General features: G+C 38.1%; 1 protein-coding gene across 6 annotated transcripts in view; it reads left to right on the top strand.

Annotated features, from left to right (window-relative positions):
* ARHGAP21 (Rho GTPase activating protein 21) overlaps nucleotides 1–23,364 on the top strand; it is a 123,615-nt gene that overhangs the window by 19,258 nt on the left and 80,993 nt on the right. Inside the window, exon 1 of one of the 6 annotated variants that reach the window (XM_072854461.1) lies at nucleotides 15,498–15,722. The exons of the other annotated variants lie outside the window; for them this stretch is intronic. Within the exon in view, the coding sequence (XP_072710562.1) occupies nucleotides 15,639–15,722 (84 nt within the window). The 5' untranslated portion in view covers nucleotides 15,498–15,638. Of the gene's footprint in view, nucleotides 1–15,497; nucleotides 15,723–23,364 lie in introns of those variants that run through there. 6 annotated transcript variants of the gene reach the window in all.

Below are 23,364 nucleotides of genomic sequence, written 5' to 3'. Positions count from 1 at the left end.
CTGTAGTCTTCCACTAGTAAACCTCCTGCTTGTTTCTTGGTTTCTGCTAGTGTGATTTCCCCCCCGGCCCCATATTCCACACATTCAGCTATGCTTGTTTTTTCTTTAATTTCTTTTTGAATGTTGGAGTTTTCAGTAACTTATTTTGTAGGATTTTTTGGCTGTAATATTGATACTCCCCTGAGCACTGACAGAAGTCTGATATCTGATACATCATGACTGATTTAGGACTTACTTGTTAAAATGGTATGTTTTTCTTGAAACTGTAATTTCATTAGGTTTCACTGACACATTAATTTCAGGCTTTGAATATATCTCTCGTACACTGTCTAGAACTTTTTGATAGCATTTTGCATGGTGTGTTCCTTCATGTACAGCAAATTGTTGGTGAGTGAACAGCTTCTTAGTTGGTTGAAGTATATGTGCTGTTTCCTGGGTTTGTGCACCTGGATTTCTGGCTTAGGTTGTTTGATTCAGTCTTTAATTATTAGGAGTTTCTTTGAGATTTTAAGTGCTAGTGTATTTATTTCATATTTGCTAGGAGCCTTTAAGGGTGGGATTTTTTTACCTTTTTCATTTGTTTTGCATTGTAGCCCTGAACTTTTCAGTTAAACAATAAACTAATAAAAAAATCTTTGACCTTGCCTCTACCCAGCTTTTGCAAAAAGGGAGTCTGTTATTTATGACATATTTTGTCTTTTGTATTCAGTACAGAGGGAGAGTTTTTAACCTGTGACAAATATTATGGATTTGATCATTCATGTTCTATTAAGTGTTTGGTTGCCTTTGTATGTTGTCCATCACTTGTGCTGTGCCGCTTAAAGATGAGGACCACTTAACACCTTGTCTCTCCCAACTTGTCCTGTCCTCTTCCTACTGAACCGTTACCTCTGTTGTTGGGTTTCTTTCCATTATTTAGTGTGTGGCAAGGACTTTCTCTTTTAATGTGTAAAAGACCTGAGAAAGGCCATGAAATTACGTACTGGTTTTGCAGCTCTGGAGGATATGGCTCAAACAAGTCAATGAAGAAAAAAATTAGTACTTATTACTACTGTGAGTAATGCTGGTGGTGTAATTATTGTTGCTATACCTGTGTAGCATAGTAATATAGTTGATCATACTTACTGTTCACAACAGTTGCACCCTGGCGTCTTCAAACCATGTTGGTGTCATTCCCCATCTGTTTGGCGCTATTGAGGTTCCTCCCAGAAGACCATGCCCAGTTTTTTGCCCTCCCTACAAGACAGGACAAACTGGAGAGAGGGAAGGTGTTGAGGGGCTGGAGCGCCTGGCTGGAGAGGAGGCCAGTGGCACCAGCTTTGCTCAGCCTGGAGCAGGGAGGGCTGAAGAGGCAGCTGGCTGGGGTCTTCAGCCGCTTGAAAGTGAAAGGACAAGAGGGTACAGTTGCAGTAAGGGAAAGTCCAGCCAAATACAAGGAGAAAAAATTCTCGTTGAGGGTGGAGAAGCACTGGAGTGCGTTGTGGGAGGTCCTGGAACCTTCATCTTTGGAGACTTTCAGGACTTGACTGGGCAAAGACCTGAACAGCCTTTTTATCAGTAGTCTCCAGTGACAGTGATTAGAGCTGTGTTGTGTTCTTTCTCTAAATAACCTTCTGTTTTGTTATGTTGTAAAACCCATATTGGCATGTGCTTTCTAATAAAAACAAGAGGCATTTCTTAATATATTTATGCCAGGAAAGGACACCTATCTGATCCTGTACAGTTCTTTAAAAAAAAAAAAAAGGGAAAATGGAATTAGATTAACTGCAAAACACTGAATTCTCTGTTGCTCTTACAGTTTGATTCTCACCCCCACCCCCAAGACCCACCTGTATAGTACTTCATGAAGACAAAGTTTTCCATGTAATCTAAAGCTCAGCAGAATTGTGCTATTTTGGACTAGTGGGGGCGGCATCTATTTTAGAGATGAGAGTGTTTTGGGGATAAGAAAAAAAAACAACAGATGATTCATCTTGATCTTAAGTCTGTCTTGAACTTCAGTGCGATGACGGAAGAGGAGATGGCTTTTCATCATTCAGCATGAGTTTTGACTTGGGTGATGATTAGGTCAAACTTACAATTCTTCTTTATCACCTAACTTTAGAGGATAAAGTTTTGGTAAGGAAAATTAGAATCAAGTTGACTTTCTCAGGAGCTATCTTGTCTTTGTGGCTCCTGTATTAACTACCTTTTTGCAGGATCAGTACTCAAGTAAAGAGAAGGTACAAGTCTGCTTTCTAGAGCTTTCTTTTTTAGCTTATCCTTAAATTGGGGAATTCCAGAAATTGTATTTTAAAGTTCTTGGAAGCCCTTTGTGTTTCTCTCATTGTCCTTTAACTTTCTAGTGTAAATCATTCTCTTCTGTCAAGATCTCAGGAATAAGGAGTAGGAAAGATGGATCTAGACCAGCGTGCTTCTGTGAATGATAAATCTTGAAGGTAATGGTGGAGTTATGATTTAGGCCGTCATACCACAGATACCATGCTTGCCCTTCACTTATTAGTGAGATTACTTCAATGAATGCTATTACTGGTTTCAAAATAACGTTAAAGCTACATGCATATTTGTGCGCAGGATTGGAGATGGGCTTGTGAATAGCTCTCAACTTGGCGAGGTGGAACCCTGTTGCCCAGAGTTTTGGTATGGCTCTGCTTATACCCTCTCATAATACTGAGCACCCCAAAGTATTTTTAAGCTAAAAAAAGTGAGATCTTGCACAATTTTCTCCTCTATAGAAAGTTGATAGGAAAACAAAATTATTAGATTGAGTTAGAAGTTAAGGGAATGTATCTCCAGTCCCTACTGACTAGAACAGAGTAAGTCCTTGCTTCTAGAATTAGTTTCAGATGAAGATTTTTATTTATTCGTTTTTATGAATTGACCAAAGATCACTACCACTCAGAAAACAGGTTCCTCTAGTCCCTAGGAAGTTTTTCTTCCATCTGCTCTGACTCCTGGCTGTGTTTCTGGTGGTGTTCTTAGCAGTCTATGGATTTTAGTGACTTATGGGCTTCCTACCTTGTTGCTGCTACGCTTTTTTTTTTTAAATATACTGCAGTGTGCTTTCTCTGACAGAGTGTGCTTGGATGTTCCTTCCCAGAGAGCCCTGTCTTTTGCAGGGCTGAAGTGGTTCACTGAAAGGTCAAGCAGCAAACTCTTAGGTTGGCCAAGCCCATCACTTCTAGAGATGCCATGTAGGCTTTTCATGTAGAATTGAGAGATCATTTGGAAAGTGAATCATACTTACCATTAAATTTTTTTTTTTAATGCTGATGAATTCTCTGTGTTCTAGCTAACATGCTAGTACGAGCAAACTTCTGGTTTTTAAGATGCTGCCTACTTTGGTGCTTCCCTACACTGAGGGAAGGTACAGCATTCTATTTGTCTTACCTTTCAGAGGATGCGCTGACTTTTTAAAGAGTTTTGGAAGGATGAATTGTGCCACCAGCAAAGTAAGGTTTAAAAGTATAATTGTAAGTGACACATTATTACTAAGATCTACTGCAGAGCTAAGTGTGTTGAGTCTGTGGTTTTTTGCAATCAGTGTATTTCCCTTTAGTGGTAACCACTAAAAATTACCCTGGGTTCACAGTGTAATTGAAATTTTGAGGCCAGAGGGTGAAGCTGTTGACTTCCTCTGTAAATGTAATGGGGCAGTGCTTCTAGTTGAGGAAAAACAGATCTTTACCAGTGCTATAGTATTTTGCATACAGTTTGTTTTTGTCATAAAAAGTTTCTTTTATCCTGTGGTTAAGAAATTAAAAGGTTTTAAATTCCAGTGTATGAAAGAATTAAGCATCATGTCAAGTCTCTTTTATGCCATGAGTAATTGCCTGTAACGTGGACAAATTCAGATACCTGGCTTCTGTGCTTTTAATCATTTAGATACACATTACAGTAATGCTTAATTTTATATAGTGCTTTTCACATTCTGTCTAAAAATATGTTCAGTTGTCTGAACTCTAGAAATAAGTGGGATTTTGGATGTACCCTTTTTTCAGCATAATATATTGCTGCTTTTTAGTATCTGCCTGGTCTGTACTTTGCTGTTTTGAATTTTCTTACTAGATGCCTAGATCTGTCCATTGCTGCGGTAGGAACCTGAGCTCCTCACATTGTAAATGCCACTTCAGGAGCTATGCCCCATAAAATGAAGTGAAACACCACCTTTGATGTGCCTGTGTTTTGTGAATTTGAGCTTTTGCTCTCTAGAAAAGCATGCTGCTTACTTTCTTCAGCTCTTCTGTTGTTCTTCCTTACAGACATAAAAAATAGGGAAAGTAGAATTTAACCTATTGGAAAATGAATGTTGGTTAGAAAAAAAAGTTTATTGTTCCACCTGTACTCATATAATTTTTTGACGAGAATATGGCTATAGGCCTTTTCTGACTTATCATTTTCAGTTTCTATGTGTTTTTTCTAAAGAATTCACATGAGCATTAGAGGATTGAAATGTATTAAAAGCACTAGCATATGATTCTGCAAATATCTTTTTTTACTTCTGATGAGAAGATCACGATCTCTGTATTTCTGTAGGACAACTTGAGAATGATAATACTATAGGATTATGGAAAAAGTATGAATGGAGTAGAGAATTGGTTTATTGTCCAAAAAAAAAGCTATGGAATGTAGCTTGTGCAATAATAACTGCATGCTGAAGGAGTGGAAGGCAGTATAGTTGAAAATGCAGGGCCTGTGTTCTTCAGGCAAAAGATATGGTAGGAAGCAGGTGATGTAATGGAGCAAAGAAGTAAAAATTCTTGAATCTGATTGCTTTCATGCATGCCATCAGTCTGCCCATCTTTTAGTTCCTCTGCAGTTGCTCTTGAGCTCATTGGCCAATTTTGGTCAAATTTCAAGGTAGGAAAAAGGTCTCGGAGATAATGAAGTGCCTGGAAGTTTGGAGCAACTCAGTAGCTAGATGGAAGAAAGCCCACGTTAATGCTTCATACTGGGGGTGAGATGGGGAAGCTCTGGTGGCCAGTCAGCGCATGCGTGACTGCTATCTAGCAAAAAAACCTAATTCTTCCTTTATAGGGGATCTGACGGGAGGAACGAAGATGAGGGGGCGAACATCAGTTCTACTACTCATGTAGCAACTTGATATGTTTAATTTGTTTCTAAAATAAACCTTAAGCCTTCTTAGGATTCCAAAGCTCACTGGAAAATGTTAACTTCTTTTAAAGTGTGTTTTCTTCCAAGTCAATCCACCTTTGGATGAATGAAGGCTTTAGTGAAAGGGCGGAAACTTGCACAGTGGTGGGAGAGAGCTTTGATCAAGTGCACGTATTTTATGCAACAAAAAATACTGGAAGCGATTAAAGTTAGTTTCAGAATACATCAGATAACTGATCTGATAACACTGTTCATGCAACACCAGGCTTGGTCTACATGGAAAAAATGATGGAGAAACTGAAGGAAAATATGGATTTTTTAATTTCTTCCAATTGCCTAAATTGTCTGGAGAGATTACTAGATAGGTAGAGTTTATAGAGCTTAATCTTTGAGTTCTTTTTTAAAAGTAAAGACTAGAGTTTGAACCTCTGAAAACACAGCATATAGAAGCGAAGTTATAGGGTCTAAACTAAAATTTTATTTGTAAACTTGATGTAAGGGGGCAGGGGTGTTTAATTTTTTGTTTGTTTGTTTGAGGTACCTCAGCCTTGTCCCAAGGGGTTTATGATGATAAATTCCACCACAATTTTTTAGACTAGCCTCTGGCACTATGCAACTTACTAAAATTGGGGGCAGTCAGAAGAGAAAGCTAGACATAACGGTCACCAAGTTGTATTAGTTAACAAGCTGTTTTTATTTAACTCTTCTTCACTTAGGAGTGACAAGTGGTGATACTTGTTTCTCTGCTGGGCTCTGTAGCTAGAGTGTGATAGGAGTTCTCCGTACTGCATTATGTTGACTGTAATCAATACAACAAACTGTCTGACAGGTTTGAAAATCTAACCCTTAGTAGCTTTATTTGGTAGCATCTGTTAGCTACTATATTTACACTTTATCCCTCTACAAAAGAAAAGTAGAAGTGCAGATGTAAAGAATGTTGCTCATTAGTAATCTGATGTCTTAGAAGCTATGTCCCCTGTCCATACCTCTACAGAAAAAAATGTGCTAATGGGTGACTCTTGTTTCCTCCTCGGCAAGCTGTAGGTTTCCAGTCAATGGTGTTTTCTTAAGGATCCTTTTTTTATATATTCCTTATCTATAGAGAGTGATAATTTTTAAATGTCATGTTTTTAAAATTCGCTTGAAAGTAGGGGTGCTGCTGTAATATTTAACAAGAGTTAGGCTTCAAATTTGCAGTAAGTAATTCAGTGCTAGCAGTCCTTCCAAGTGGCACCTTTCTCTGTAGCATTTGCATAACACTAAAAATGTGCGAGTTCTACTCATGCCTTAAATTTATGAGACCGCAGGTGCGAACAAGAGCAAGGCATTTTGGAAAGGCTCCTGTGAAGAGTACTTTGAGATCTCTTTTGGTATGGAGGTGACGTGGCCAAGGAGGGCATTCAGCATGCTTGGGCCTCGCCTGCTAGAGTGTAGCTGCCTTCAAGGAGTTTGCTATAGAGCTTGGAGCTCTTGCTGCTGTGGGAAACCTCTAGTGAGGTATTAAGGAATGTCTCCACTGACTGCACATAATGTTCACTTACAGCTTTTTTTCTAGGGTTTTTAGGACATGTGTACCATGACTCTGATCATTACCTGAATTTCAAGAGAGCTATTCTAAAACAAACTTATGTTTTCATTCTGAAATCTGACACCTTGAAGGACCTAGTGCTCAGTGTGAAGCTGTGTTCTCGTGTTTGAGTCTTTCGAACGGAGGTGGTGTTCTTTGTTGGAATGTAAGCAGAATGGATATGTAATGTCTTTTCTTTCTTTACATTAAAATGGTGTATACTTTATAGCACTAAAATAAAATACTGGTCTCCTTCTGCCTCTTTCATGATTTTTTTTCCTTCTTTTCCCTACATGGCTACATTTGGAGCAATGAAGGAAGTTAAAATGATAAGATACTATAAAGATACAGGGAAAGGTAAGACTGTAGATAAATAGCACAAAAATACCTTGTGAACTAAGATAACATTAAAATAGTGCTCTGGTGCAGATGGCAAAGCTTAAAATTATAGAGATTGGCCATCTGCAAGGGTAAGTTATCATTTTGCATAAACATGTTTTTGTTACTCCAGTACCCTCATGGAAAAAACCCTGCATGTTTAGAATAGCAAAATAAAGATGTTCTATGAAAAATAAGGTTAATAATACTACATAGTACATTTTGCAGCATGCCAAAACTGATTTTCGGGATATGTTTTTTTTTTTTCAGTTCAGTCAGTGATACTAGTTAAGTGAAAGAAATGTTATTAAATTCTTAATTATGGTTAAGATTAGACTTCAGCTTTCTGTTGGAGCTTACCTTTCTGAATGACAGCTCTGTATGGTCCCTTTCTTGCTCCACCAGTGGACTGCTTTCCAGCTGAGGGAGGAAGAAGGCAGGGGAAGCAAAGGAGGTGATTATTTTGCTAGCTGAGAGACTTAAGTTGCTTCACACATGCTCTGGTAATTTTATTTTGATGAAGATTTTATTTCCTCGTTTTAGCTGGCTTCAGGAGGAGCTCAGCTAGTCTAATGGCTTGTTAACTTCAAAATCTATACTTGGTGTTGAAGGTCAGTCTGCTATTATCCCCTATGGAATGTTAAAGTTGTATTTTGAAGTAGACCATCTAGTGAAGTCTTGAGAACCCACTATACTAACTCAAATATGAATATTTAATTGAAAATGTCTTAGTATTGAATAGTTCTTGTGTTTAACAACAGAAATTTTTAATCTTGGTTCTCTTCTTACAGTCTTAGTTCAGAGAAAGCAGGAATACACCTTTGTTCTGATCAGGCTGGCAGAGTGTCTTCCTATGCAGCATGACATAAGTGTTGCTTTCTGGAATCGTCTTGCAAGAAGCTCAGGCAGTTCTCAGTACAGAAACAGTTCAGCCTTCTGAGCACCCTCTGGTCTCAGTAAGAGGATATTGGGCTGTAAATTAAGGTGCTTCAGTGTGGTCACACTTGGTGATTAGCTTTATGCAAATCTTGTATTTAGAGATTGCTAGATTATTGAGAAGACTTAACTGTATTATAAGTGATTTGCTGTGTAAATGTCTGGTACATTGAAAAGATTTTCTCTATAATCACCAGAGCTAGCACTATATTTTCCTGTATGTTTCTGTATACATTAATGTATGTAAGGATTCTTTTTTCTCAAAATGGAAGTTTTAGGATTCTGAAGCCCAGTCTTGGGCAGGGAAGTAATTTAGTTCTGGCTTTGGGCTGGAATCAGAAAATAGCAGAGCTGATCACATGGCACTGCAGTGTAGCGAGGAATATGAAGACAACAGGAAGTACCCATTAGCATGACCCCCGTGGTGGGGCTCAAGCCAGTTGTGGACCCATGTGTGTTCCGATAGGATCACTAATACTGTAAATAGAAAACCTTCTTTGAAGGAAAATATGTGTGCTGTTGGTACCAAAGGCATTAAATCTGATGTGATTTAATTTAGAGGCTTTTACCATCATTCCTGGAAGGAAAAAAAAAAAACCTCCCTGCTCTCTAACCTGATCATGGCTGCATCATTACCACCATGTACAGTATGTCTTCTAGAGATTCACATATAATCTAGACAAAATTAGTAATGTAGCTTATAGTTGTTGTTTTCATGAGGACAAATTCAGTGGTGGTGGTACATTATGGTAACAATAAGCATTGCAGTATTTTTTTCAATAAGCATTGCAGTATTTTTTTTCAGTAAGCATTGTAGTATTTTTTTCATGTTTTGGTTGGACATGAAAAAATTACCATGGAGAGAAAGTTCAAATTAAGTCATGTTGCGTTACTTTTTTGAGCAGAGATGGTGTAAAATAACCAGATGATTGGTAATCATGGTATTAATGGAAATGGAATAATGGTACTAATGGAAATAATGGTACCATTATTACCATGGAAATAATGGTACTAATGTGATTTAAAATGCATTTAACAAATACATTTGGTTTTAGTTTTTCTTGGTTTTGCTTTTTCATCTGTTGACACATAAAACTAAGGATAGTGAGAATAAGTGAACACTGACACAAAACTGTTACAGTTATGTGGATGCTGGGTTAGACTAAGAGGAGTTTGCACAGGAGCATATCGTCTTTCTTTTGTCATCCAGGAACTTGCAGGTGGAAAGCAAGTGATCTGCTCTTGTGAGATGTTAAGCTGTAGGTAATAGTGATGATGCTTGAGAACTTCCGCGTTCTCATGAGTTTGATCTCATTAACACCGTAAATGTTACAGAAGTGCTTAATGGTATCACAGAAGTATACTTTGCATAAGAGTACATATTGCTTGTATTTCTTATTCAGTCCCCACTAAATGTGGCTGTGCATTTCTTAAGTAGAACAGTGGTAGAAGCTTGCTTCCAGTTTCTAAAGATTGCCAGCTGCCTTACTAGAGTTCAGTTTGGGGACTCATATGCTGTTTTTTCACAGTATATTCATTTTTGTGGAATAACATACAAAATGATACTTTCCTGTAGCCAAAGTTAGTAAAAAGTCAATTCTTACTTGGATACCTGATCATTCTCTGAAACAAAGGAAGAAATCTGTAACTGAATAGGTTGGATAAAGGTGAAGAGAAAATGCATCTTGTATCACATTCTGAACAGAAGTTGGTTAGAGTAAGGAAACACCAAACACCATTTCCAGTCCACTGGAAATGGCTGAGGCTAAAATCCAAGAAAGTGGGCAGTACTTCAGCTTAACTGGTGAACTGGTAGCTCAAGAGAAAAGTAGTTTTCTTTATGTCATGGCTCAAACTAACTCTTGACAGATCAATATTGCTATCCCATATCCTTCTTGGAAGCAAACAGGATGACAGTGAAGTCATCTGAGCGTGGATGCAAGAGGATTTTTGAAGAGTTAGGGAGCCAAACTGATGAGTACCTCACTCTGCATGAGTCTTTAAAATGTTACTAGAACAACTCTCCTTATATGATTTAGATATTGTTAATTTGTTTGCGGGGGGTGGGGGGGATGGGGTGTTTACAAAAGTAATCACAAAAATACATTGATATATCTAATGAGCTTATATGCTGATTAAAAATACAAGTTGCGTTCATGCAGAAGAAGAATGGCAGCTATGCTCATCTCAGTTATTTTCTTTTGCCCTTAGTTTCTGATGGAGGAGTGGTAAGTCTTGTGTACTTCCTTGGTTTTTCGGTACTTGGACTACTAGGACAGTTGTAGCAGACAGGTACGAACGTGTTAAACAGCCTGACGTGGTACTGTTCCAGTTGTTCTAGAGTTGCATTTTTTTCCCCCTAAGGATATCTGTTGTGTTTCTAGTTCTATGAACTGTATTGCATCTTAAAAGGAAGTTGATATAGGGGGAAAGAAACATTCCAGATTTTTTTTTTTAATATGGAAAAGATGGGGTTTATATTTTTTTTTTGTATTTCCTTTTTTAATGTTCATAGCTTTTTGTAACAATTTTAATGATAGGAAAGAATTCAGAATGGAAATTATATTTCAGCCTCTTCCTGCACTTGACTTGGTTTGTAGGAATTTTTCTCATTGTCAATCTTGTGAGCTGAGCAGTGGAAATACTGTTTTTTTCAGACGTGCTTTTCCTTTTCGTTATTGTGCACTTCTCAGTTTCATTTACTAAAACAAGCCAGATTTCCTCTGGAGCTTCACTGTCATCAGTCTACACCTTGCTGGTAACCTCTGAAATGTATTTCAGTTGCTTTTGAAATTCTTTTTAAGTGATCACTGTGTACAACTGTGGTTAATGGTAGCAGGGGGGATTGAGAGGTACTGTAAAAGGCTTCTACGTCTTCTATATTTGGGACAACAAGGGTGAACAAAATCTTGTCCTTCCTAGGACCTTCGTGGAAAATAATTGTTTTCCAGATTTGAAAAACATCTTGTCTGATGTGGAAGAAGGGAGAAACCACTGAAGATGCTATTTATTGCTTGTGTGTGTGCATGCTTACTTTTATTTTTGAAGTCATTAAAATGTCAGTACAAGGAAGAAAATATTAGTTGCTCGGTGTAGAGTGCAGCAAAGCCTTTGTTATATTGGACAGCAGTGCCACTGAAATTCCTGTTACTGTCTCCAAGCGTGCTAATTTCTTAACTGGATAGATGAAGTAATAACTAGGTTTGCTTTTGTAATGGGACTTTTTCAGTTCACTTGAGTTCTCAGTTCAGTCATTGTCTACTGAAGTACATTTTCCATGCCTGACTCTTAAAAGATAACCTTAGGGAGTCATTTTTATGCATTAGCATATATAAAGATTCAAGGTGCCTTCTTACGCAGGCATGTTCTCTAATGATAGCTTGACTAGAAATAGCTTAATTGAATAAAAAGGTTTTCTTTAGTAAAGGATTTACTGTTTCAAAGAATTTGGTGCTCTAAGTTCTGAACAGCACCTTTTTAGGACACGCTTCAGTGTGTGCTGACAATGTGGTTGACCCTTGCGTATGGCTTGCATATTTGCTCTTGTACAAAAAGTATCCAGAGTTGTTAGGAAGTGGAAGCCCTTCCTTTCTGTGAGCATGAGCTGTGTTTTCTGTTTCAGAAAGCTTACTGCAGTTGTTAGATAGAAGTCTAGGTACTTGAGGGGCACATTTTTTTTAGGAAAATCTTGTGTCTTCTCTACTGTTCCTTTTTAACCATCTAGAGTTTGCATACAAGACTGACAGATTCTGAGAAGTAACGAGTTGAGGAAGTTATGGTTCTGACCTCATTTTAGCTTGCTTACCTCAAAATACTGAGATCCTAACGCTGCAGTTTTTAACACCAGGAGAAAATATTAGACTGTGTGACAGGCAGTCTTTGAGAGGACATGATGCTTTGGACAGGCTCTTACTTTTTTAGTTAATAAATTGCATAATTGAGCTTCAACTTCATTGTATTCTTGGAATTTTAAGTGGTCTCTTCATTATTTTAGGGGGACGAAAAGTGACCAGCAGTTAAACTTGAAAATCTGGATGTCATCATCATCTTTTTTCCAGTCAAAGCTCAGTGTATGACAAGGAGCTCTTCGGGCAGTTAGACACTGAGACCTTTGGAGCCTGCTACTGTTGATGTGTGTCCTCTGTCATTCTCTAGTTATGCAATGAGTGCATCTTTTAAATGCTCTGACCTTTTTATGCTCCAAATTGGAAATTCAGTGTGGAAGCCTTGCTTTTAAATTTTGGGCAAAACTTTATAAATTTTTAAAAAGTTTAAAACGTTTACAACACAAATTATTTTGGTTTTGTTTTTGCACTAAACTTTAAGGCAGGCATTCGTAAATTGAGTGTTGAAGGCAAAAAGGGAAGCCCTCTGTTTATTGCATGCCTACTTTAAGGAGGTTCCATCAATTCTTGTGCACTTGCATAAGAATCTTCTAAGCAGAATCTCCTAAGCATAGTAACCATGCTTAGGAGAAATAAGTAAGGTCTTCCAAAAAACATGTTAACAGTAAAGAAAGTAACGTTAGAATGGAGGAGTGCTAAGCTAGTGGAATTTGATTTAACCTTGTAGTAGGAAGGAGATCGTCTCTTGTAAATGAGAGAGCAATTGTGAGGCTAACTGAAGATTATCAGGATTAGTTTTCAGTAATGGCAGATCAAATTTACAAGTACACAGGCTGACTTAGAGAAAAATTTTGAGAAAGAGTCAGCTGTAAGCAATAACTGCGACTTACTGCTGAAGGTGCTACTCTTGCCGCAGTTTCTGAGCTCCCTCTTATATCTAGGGGACTTAAGTAAAGACTCAAGCTTGCAAGAACTTTGGTCCTCACCTCATTCTATGCCTGTTGGAATTTACAAGCATTTTGATGCTGATTTTTTGGTGGTGGCTGTCAGGCCAGTACTGATTGTTTCTGAAAATGTTGTCCTACTGCTCTATATTGTTGTTTATGTGTTTAGCTGCAGTATTTAGACACTTTTGCATGAATTGTAGTGGTATATAAGCAGTGGCCAGATTGGGGGGGGGGGGGGGGGCATGATTTTGTTTTAGAATTTCATTAAACCAGATTTGAAAATGAATGCCAAAAAGTAACAGGCTAATAATGGCTGCTGATTTTGAGAAGAGTTGCACAAATTTGATTCTGAGGTTTAACTGACTCAATTTTTTTTTTTAATATCATACTGTACAGTAGGAGACTTTTAATATACTATGTTGAATACTTTATTAGGAGTTTGAGTACTTCATAGGGAATAAATACTGAGTAATGCTTTATGGATCTTAAAGTAGATAATTGATAATGAAACCAATCACTGCAGAATCGTACTAAAATACTGTTTAAGAAGAACCTGGTTGATGATGTTTTTAGTGCAAAACAGCAGTCTTCCCTTAGTTTTCCAGATCTCCTTTCCCTTCTTCTCTCCACCGTATTTAGTTGATGACAGCATTTTTCCACAGCGCAACTAATGTGCAGCAGGCCACTCTTCCAGCTGTGTGTAGGCTGCCCCACATGTTCTGCCAGCATCCCTGTTGCTGGTCCTGCAGGGTGCCGGGTCCTTCCTTGTTCCAGCATTCCTGTCCTGGAGACTTTGCTGCCTTATTCTGCTCCAGCAGCTCTGCAGTAACCCCCTGCTCTGTAAGACCTTCCCAAACATCCTCCCTCTCCAAGATTTCTCAAGCTTGGATAGTTATGATGTCTGTTGTGAGGAAGTGTATCTGTTCCACCTAGTAATAGTTGCTAAGCGGAACATTTCTTCTAGCCCCTTGTCAGCACAGGCTGCTTCAGTGCAGACCATTTAACTTGTACAAGGAGATTTTATTGTTTTAATATCTCGAGCTCTTTAATCCTCTTCTTTAAGTGCTTTTTCTGAGGCCACATTCATTTTGTGACATGTTGCACTGATACTACTGTTCTCCCTTTTTTGTAATTAGGTGTTGTAAGGATAATAGAGAATCTCTGCCGTGTACATCTTAAAATGAACCCGAATAGATTTGCTATACGCAACTGTGTCTTCGAAGTTTGCAGACTGCTCATATTGGTGAGAAGGGAAGAGGTTAGCTTGGACTCTGGCATTAATTCCCAGGGCCCTTGGGATGAGAAATTAGAACAGGATTTTTTTGTTTGGTTTGGTTAAAACAAATGAGGCCTTATTTGTATATCTGTTTCAAAGTTACAAGCTACTGTTTGGCCCCACCATTTGTTTTACCCTCGTATACAAGTTTGTTTTATTTCCAGGCTGCTTTTACAGCACAGATTTTCTTTCACATTTGAAGTACTTTTCAGTCGTTTGGCTGTTACTGAACCAAAGGGTGAATTGGCCACCTGTTCTGGAGCTGTTCCTCTATACTTTCTCAAGATAGAAAAGCCTTTTGCATCTCACAGATCTTCTTCCTTGAGGAAAAGCCCGAGTGCTGATGCAAACAGAACACTGCCCTTCTCATATGCGTCTCGTCTCCTGTGCTATCCTTATCCTTCTCTTATTGAAGGAGCAGCTGAGCCTGGGAATGGGGGGACCCTTGGGGCCCTGTTTTCTGTGGGGCTGCCTCTGCTCCTTCCTCGGCTTCAGGTCAGACTGTTTGGGTCCCTTCTTGTGTCACTGGAGAGATGTTTGGGATCTCTAACACCTTCAACAAATAACACGTTCTAGTTTTAAAGTATTTTGAGCTACAGCTGGTAGATAAAACCATGCCTGTCTGTTTCTGAAGTGTTTGTTAGTTAATTGTGGTGGTTAAACTGCAGATTATTCTAAGTTGTTTCTGTGACTAGTCTAATAGTTCATGTAATCATCAGATAAAATGTGTATATTTCTGTATCTCACCTTTGAAGGGGAAGGGGGAACACAAGGTAGACAGTAAAGACACAGAAGGTGAGGTGCAATGTTGAAATAGGGTGGTTGTTCTCAGATTGCAAAAAGGAAATACATAAAGGAAGTAAGAAACTTTTCTAGTATTTCTGCAGTTTCTTAGGATCCCACTAATCTTCTATTTCCCTATCAATAGGGCGGTTGTCCTTCATTGCAAAAGGTAGACAGCATTTCTGTGCAATGCTAACAGTACTCTGATAGGTTTAAAGGGGAGCCTGCCATTTAAGAACCTGAAGTAAAGAAATCTATATAATTTTAATGAAAACTGTGAAGTTCTCTTGACTTTGAAAAGTTGCTCATGTTGTGCTGTGTTTAAAATAGGAGCCGTAAGCTTTTGGCCCTCATGAAAACACAGAAGCCATCATCACAACTGTACCTAAGCAAGTTTAAGATTAATATGATATAAATCATTACACTAAATTACTGATATTCAGGCTGGTTTCAGCAGTAGCAGAAATGAAGGGGCGGGGGGGAGAACAAGCATAGCTTGAGAGTGCCTTTCTGTGTTTGCTTTGGTGAGCTTTATTAGGTTCTTATTTCCCATTTTTTTTTTTCCAGGAATGCATAATTTGGCAGCTTCGGAAGTATTATTTTGAAGAATGTTACACAGTTCTGTCAGTTTATCTTGTTGAGTTGACACATGGTTGGGGTGGGAAGGGAGACTGAACAGGAAGGAAGGTCCTTGTTCCTGAATGTCACTACTGCATAGCTCTCATATCCTCGAGGATCACCCGGACAAAAGCTGAGTCAGAGCACAGCAGCAGTCTGCGCTAGAGCAAGACATGGCCCAGTTCAGGATTTTGGACTGCGTGATCAATCACAACTGGAGTTTCATATGTAACCTGTATTGTGCGTGGAGCGGTCAGGTTTGTTGTTTGCTTATCCTTACATATTTTAATATGATTATATAATTTAGTATAAGGGAAAAAAAAAGGCTTCAGTTGATCTCTTCTCCCCACCCCCAATCCTATTGAGGATGTAGTATTAGAAATGTTGCCATTTACTAAGGAGTTTTCTAGAGTTATTAAGCATACAAAGCATGCTTTGACTATATAATTGCTTTTTTTAACACTTTGAGTACTTTAGATTGTTCTCTTAGAGTCTTAAGCTTTGAGGGGTTTTACTTCATGAATTGCACAAGAAGATAAATATCACATACAGGAAGGGGGAGATGTGCCAGGATAAACTGCGTTGTTAATAAATATAAAACTGATTTGTTTTCCTGCTTTAAAAGGACTCAAACATCTTGCCTATTTCAAAATACTTGATCATGAATATGATTAAAAAAGTAGTGTAAGGGGAGGTTGTTACATATTTTTTTTAAATGTACAGGATAAAATAAATTTCCACAGGATGTTATTCAGTTCTTAATATGGACAGATTTAAGTCTAATTGACTGACTTAGTGCAGAACTGGAGGCGGGGGGGGGGGAACCCCTTCTTGGATTTTGAATGGAAATTTTCTAAAATAGAATCCACTTACTAAAGGATTTAAAATAGTGTATGCAGTTGTAATACTACTTTCAAGGTACTCTAGATATTACCTGTATTTCTCGTATAACATTCAGCCAGTCACTGAAGGAAATTTATTTTGTTCTTCTATGGTGTAAGGGGAATGTAAGCACTTGTTATAAAGTTGCAATTTCAGTACAGTAACTAGAGGCAGGTGATTAAAAAATATTCCCACCATACATAGAAGTCAAGAAGAACAAAAAAAACCCCTCACAAAATAAAACAAAAACCCAAACCAACCAAAAAAAAAACAAAAAACCAACCCAGAAGAAGGTTCACATAACCTAAAAACTGTTTCTTACCAAGCTGGAAACAAAACCCAAGCCTTAGATCAGTATACTTCAAATTACTTGCGTGCTTGAGGTAGAAATGTTGCTGAACAGTTTGATTTGCTAGATTTTATTATTTAAGTGGAATATGCAATTGCTATGTTTGGGTGGGTTTTTTTGTTAGGTGGTTTGTGTTTTTTGTGTGTGTTTGTGGGTTTTTTTGGTTGGTTGTTTTTTTTTTTTTACACTGAAATAGAGTCCCTGTGAGCTATACATTTTAATGGTTGCTGCTGATATTTTTCTTTGAAATGAAGCTGGAAGTTCATTTATGGGATATTACAGTGCAGCTACTCTCTTCCTACTGCATTGAAATGCCATGGCAGAAGTGGAAGCTGTCAGGCCTGGTGATAGATGCACGCTGCTTCATATAGCAGTGTCCAAGCAGGCTGCTGGTGAGAAAGCAGATGGGTGACCTGTGAAGTCTGAGACTAACAGCTCTTTCTGAAGTGTGACCTCAAAGCATAACTCTGGTTTGGCTCATGGTATCTTTGAATTAGCAGAAGTTATGCATCTTTTTTGGCAATTTCTGTCCATCCTGACCCCAGTAAAACATCAGGGGATGAATTACTGCTTGTGATCTGAGAGTTGAGTTGAAGGCTTGCCTTACAGGAAAACAAGTTTTCTTCTAAAGAGTCATCAGAAATATATATTCAAGAAGGAAATACAAACCTACTTAATTGTCTGTATGTGTTACTAATAATTTCTCAAATCAGCTTACAGAGTCATTCTAAGGATTTCTTTTGTTTTTTACTGCTCACCCCTCTGCCCCCTGGCATACATTTCCCAAAGTTTGGGTTTTAAAACAGGAAGTGAACAAGTATGAAATAGGCAGCAATATTTTTGCCTGTCTACCATGATAATTTAGATTTTACAAAAAGTACTTTCACAGTGAAAGTTGCTATGACTGGAGACAGTTGCCCTTTGCACTCTGATACAGCAAGCTGTTGTGTGTATTAGAATGTTTTCAAAGGATATGCAGTGTTTCGTACTAAAGCAGAAACCTCTAAAATCAAATTATTAGATCATGCAAATCAGTGTAGTTCTGTTGACATCAATGAATTACAGTTTTTAGTCCAAACCTGGGATGGGATTGATGGCTATCACGTGGTGATTCCTGAATAATCACTCAGAAGTCTTCTGCGGTGATCTAAGAGTACAGAAATAAATGAAATTGTTTACAATTTTTCATCTTTCACTCTTTGTTCATGGGTCAGCTTCATTACCTATCTTCTAATCTTTCTTAAAATGAGTTATTGCAAAGTACTGAAGTGTCTTGCTTCTTTTTTGTGTTGTCTGTGGCTGTTGTCTTGTGGGATATGGGGTACATTCAAGTGTAGGAGTCTTACAGGCAATTTATAACTTCAACGTGATTGCAAATGTAGGATTAGTGAGGGAGAGTAGCAGGTAAAAAGTTTGTATCCTGTGGGAGACCAGTGTAAATAGATTTATTTGCAGATTTGTGTCTGTACTTATCCAGACTGCCCCAACAGTATCAAAGATGATTAATCCTATTATTCCTATAGTGTGGTCTTGGTAAACAAGGAATTTTTAATGCGTTTTCTAAAAAAAAAAAAAAAAAAAAAAGGAGAGAGAGAAAATGACTTAAAAAATAAAGCTAAGGCAAATTTTTTTCCTTTGATAGTTTGGTGTTTATGGAGTTGTAGTCTCAGAATCATAACTTAGCATACTAGCTTTGATCCAGGTTAGAGGAGTTCTTCAACAAAGGTATGGAAGTGCTAAGTAATATTTTTATGCAGTAACATAACAACTAGGCTCATCTTCAGTAAGATGCAGAAGGAGCTACCCCCTCTGTCTTTTCAAGGACATCCTTTATCAGCCTTCAGCATGTGGGTAAACCCTTGAGATGCTTGGTACATCTATTCACCTTGTGGTCATGGTGGGATATATTAGAGCAAGTATGTCTAATAAACTCCACTTCTTCAGATAGTTGGAAGAATTACTGGTAGATAATATAAAGTAGATGATATAACAGTTTTGTTTTTTTCTCCTTGCATCACAGATACCTTGCTTTCAAGTGTTAGACAGGGAACAGTAGACCACAAGTTGAATGTAGGTTGTCTTCTTATCAGCAAATGACCTATGCTCATAGGTCATCGCTGTGCTCTAAGCAGGCTTTTATTAGTTTGAGGAGAGCAGATCTCACGTGCTATTCTCATTGGTTCCTTGCTGAACAACATTTGGCTTCTATTTTTTATCTTATTGCTGCATCCTAACCTCTAAAAGTAACAATAATGTTCTTTCAGCCATGTAAATACTTAAATCTTGGGTTTCTCAGACAGAGACAGGTATACTGCAAAGTTCTGTAAACTTACGGTTGGTCAAATTTCATTGCACAGGGTTGGGCCTGACTGTTGAAGTTGTTGGGCTTGGAGGAAACTTCTCATCAAAGACTATATTGATGTACATGAAAGTACGTTAGTATGTTGTGACATTACAGCAGCCAAGATCTTATTTCTATTTTTTTTAACTTAAGTTCACTATTGCAGGCTATATTTTCTGTGAGGCAGTATGTGAGAATGAGATGTTGCAATGCAAGCCCAGCTCTCACATAGCCTTCAAGCCCCAGAACGCAGCAGTGCTGCAGCAGCTGCTGCACTGCAGCTATTTCCCTTCCTTCAGAGAATCTGCGATAACATTAAAAAAGCTTTTCAGTCTTCCAAATGTGTCAGTTGGAGGATGAAATAATAAAGGTGGCTGCATTCCTTCTGAGATACTTGCAGCTGATAACGGTTTTGAAATGTGATATTTATGTTATCTTACTGTGCTCTTATTTCTGTTTATCTGCTGCCTCGGGGAGGGAGGGAATATGATAAAAATCTTCTCTCATAGCAGTGCAGGGTGTGATGTTTTCATTTTTATTGACTAAAAGGTGTAAAATCATTGCAGGAAATAGCTGGTGGCTTTACTCATTGTAGGAATTCACATTGCTGGAGAAACATTTTGTAATGTTCAGAAGTACAGGGAAGTAACTCGGCAACAGTGAGCAATTCAAGCCATAGTAATAGGCATGCAAAGACAAGTAGTTCTTAAATAAGCAAATAGATTTGTGTTAAAATAGATTTCTTCTCTCTGTCCACCCCAACCTCCAGACAGAGATACAAATGTAGATTTAGTCATCTATATCAACCATTCTTACTGACATATTCAGTGCGAACTCTGAGGAAATACGCAGGTCACATATGATCACATCGTAAGTCAGTGTTCAAAAGCTTCTGGATTTGCAGCTAAACTGAAAATCCTGTGGGCAACTTTCTCCTCTCTATCCTCTTAATAATAGCTCATCTCTGGACATAAAGATTTAAGATTTTTTTTTTCCAGGTTAATGATTTCACAGTCCTTTTTTAAGCACCTTCTTGTGCATTATAGCTCTGTAAGTGAAATTCTTCACTGAAAAAGCTGCTTTTCTTCCTCTGTTGTATATGCACAATAGATTACAAATGTAGGATTTTGAATTAATATAACTTGGCTGTTTGGATATGCGGCTTTGCATCTGTGTGTGCTAATTTTTTTTTGTACAAAACCCAAACCCAAGCCTTTTCACTTCTGAGGCTTTTAAAACTTACAGTGCGTTGATTTGCACATTATATAGTATATTCAAATTAAATATCTTGAAACACGGGACCAGGGTTATATTTAAGTGGTGAGTTTGTCTACAGGAGTTTATTAATAGTCTCTGTATTAGAAAGCTTTAACACTGAGTAGCTCAAACTGTATATTTAGAGGTTATTTTTGAGGAGGAAAGCTGTGTATGTGGGGATGTAAAGAATCTTGACACATTTGTCTTACAAGTTTTGCGGTGTTTTGAGCCATGTTCTCTGTGTTAAACTTCCTAAGAAGTTTAGGCTTGATACGAATAGTTCTTCTCTCAGGTCACTTGTTCTTAAAACTCTCCCCATGTGTGTAGGTAAATCTTCTGCAAACAGAGTCAGACTCTGCAATAACATCTCACTTGCAATAACCATGTCTTTAGGGTGACAGTTTGGATTTTGACATTGAGGATCAATTCCCTGATCTTCCAAAGGCTTCCTTTTGGCTTTGGGCAGGTCAGAGACATTTCTGTAGTATATGAAATAAAATCTTAAGTAAAGGTGCAATATTGCAGAATTGAATGATCTTGAGTCTTAACAGCTTGAATTATCAGCAGGGATGATGATGCATTTATGCAGATGAATTGGTGTGGCTACTCTCAAAATGATTTCATTTTCTTGTTTTTAGAACAGGACTGAGCATATTCTGTTTATGTTGAAAAGTTCAGTAGCTTCAGTAAGAGAAGATCAGCCTCATACCTACATTCGATAGAGACCAGGTGTAAGGTGTATTTTTGTCCCACTGCTGAGCCCACAAAGTAAAGCCCTTACTCAGCATTATAGCTGCATCATGGAGTAGCCTAGTCCAAGCACAGAGGTTTCCCGTAGGGACAAAGAGGCTGTGGAAAAGCGGGTGCCCTCTTGGGTGGCTTGGCAAACTTAAACTATGTCCCTTGCAGAGTTGATAATTTTTTGAACCAAGACATAGCCTCTGGCTACAGTGGAGAGAAACAGTATGAACTGAAGGAAATGTGTAGGTAGTTTCAGAGCTGACAGTTTAAAGCTGTGGTGCATCTGGTTATTGAAATGGGGTCTGTGCAGGTCAGGTTTTACACTGTGTGGTGATTTTGTTTTTCTTAATGGCTTCTGCAAAACTATTTAACATATATAAATACATATGTTATAATAGTCTGGTGGAAGTGTAGTGGAATTTATCTGGTATATTGTGTGCTTGATAAAGTCCACGTTACTGTAGAAAGCAAGAGTACAAATTTTGTTGAAACTTATTCCTATTTTTGCAGTAGTGTACTTAGCTGGGGACATTGGCGCAGTGTTTGTTATTGTTCTCTCCCCATTTGTAGGAAGCAGAGTGGGTCATGGGGTGGCTCGTATTCTTGGGTCTATCAAAAAGTTCCCATAGGCTGAAAGAAGCAATGTAAGGCAGCCCTTGACAGGTGGTGACTGTGCAAACCACTCTTTATCACTTCTGTCAGACTGCTGAGAAGGTTCTTTTATCATGCATCATGCAACATTGCTTCAATGCTGAGGGGTAGAAGCCTGCTTTCTTCGTCTCCTGTCTCTGGTATTTCCAGATTAGACTGTAAGGTGAGGACAAAGCATTTCCTATTCTTAACAAGCAACAACAGAACAAGCAGAGAAGGAAAAGCTTCAATTTAGCTAAATTAAGATCACATGACATTTTGCTGTTATGCTACCAGCCCTGCAGATGTTTCCTTTCTTTACAGTTTAAGGATGTAGCTGTTAAGCGGGGAGGCTTTTGCTAATGAGCCTATAAGAAAACAAGGAAGCTCTCAATTTCTTAATGTTTTTCTGACTAAATTTAATACTATGAACTGCGTGTTTTTTATTGTAAATACTAAATGCAAGATATAAACAAAAACACATGGTGAAAATAGTTTGCATTTCTGTCCTATACTTTTTACTGTGTTTCTTGGTGCTGTTGCTTGAAATTGGCTGTTACTCTGGAAGTATAAGGCATGATCTAAACTGAAGTGCACTTAGCTTTGAAAAGAACCTTGGTAAAGAAGTACAGTTTCTGGATGTGGACAAGCTACAAATCTATGTGTATACATGCACACACACAAAATATAGTATACTTTTTGTGTGTGCATATAAGTGTATAAAAATATAATAGACATTTATATGGTAGATTAGGATCATTTTAATGAGTTGAAGTATGCTAAACTCGCTAGTATCTGGTGTTTAAAGGGAGAGATCTGATAAGTTAGTTTATACATCTAGATAATTTAGGGATTAGGTGCTAACTCTGGAGAAGTACTGTTTGAGCTGTGGTGGAGCACAGACCTGATCATGCCAGACCTGATCTTGCTGTTGGTGAAGTTAAGAGCATAGTGCAAAAAGTCCAGGTATCAGAACAACAGTATAAGAAAACCAGAGCTTGCTCTGTGTAAAAAGCTATTTCAAGTCTAGCCAGGCTTAGTAGGTTGGGATTCTCCCTGCTTCAAAGTAGAAGATCTCTTTCTGGATCTCCCCTGGCCTGAGAAGCTCCATGCTCCTTTCATTCAAGCAAGTATGTCCAGCTGGGCTCAGTTTACAGAGCCAATTGGTGTCACTGCGTTTAATCCAGAGCCAGGTAAACTGAACAATTCTCAGTTGAATAGACACATGGAAGCGACATTTTTGAGATAATCCTTTTTCAGACTGTCACATGTCACTAAATCATTGAGTGGTTTGCCAGTGTAAAGCTAGTTATTTGTGTTGTGGTGGAGGAACTTGATTTCAAATCAAGAAGATGGAGGTTTTCAGATATAGGCTTCCTCTAACCCTTTTTCCTTTTCTGTATTTGAGTTCGGGGTGAAAAATGCAATATAAATATGTGAGCATTTTAAGGTGAGGGAGGAAAGTAAAGGTTGCTGTAGATAGCCTTCAGCTTTGCTTTTCAGATCTTGTGGAGTAGTGATGAGACTGACTTGAGCACCAACTGCCATGCTTTACAAAGCAGCTTTTCATGAACAGTAGAGCACAGTAAGGAAAGTTTAAGCTGTGTGATAAGCTGCATGTGTGGAGGTTTTTGTTTATTTTCTGTGTGCGCCTTGACCTTTTTGAGAACTGAAATCCTTTATCTTGAAAATACTGTTT

The sequence above is a fragment of the Ciconia boyciana genome, chromosome 2 (genome assembly GCF_034638445.1).
Source record: "Ciconia boyciana chromosome 2, ASM3463844v1, whole genome shotgun sequence".
Classification (NCBI taxonomy): domain Eukaryota; kingdom Metazoa; phylum Chordata; class Aves; order Ciconiiformes; family Ciconiidae; genus Ciconia; species Ciconia boyciana.
The sequence above is the reverse complement of the archived record's forward strand: the minus strand, read 5'-3'. Positions and strand labels throughout refer to the sequence as shown.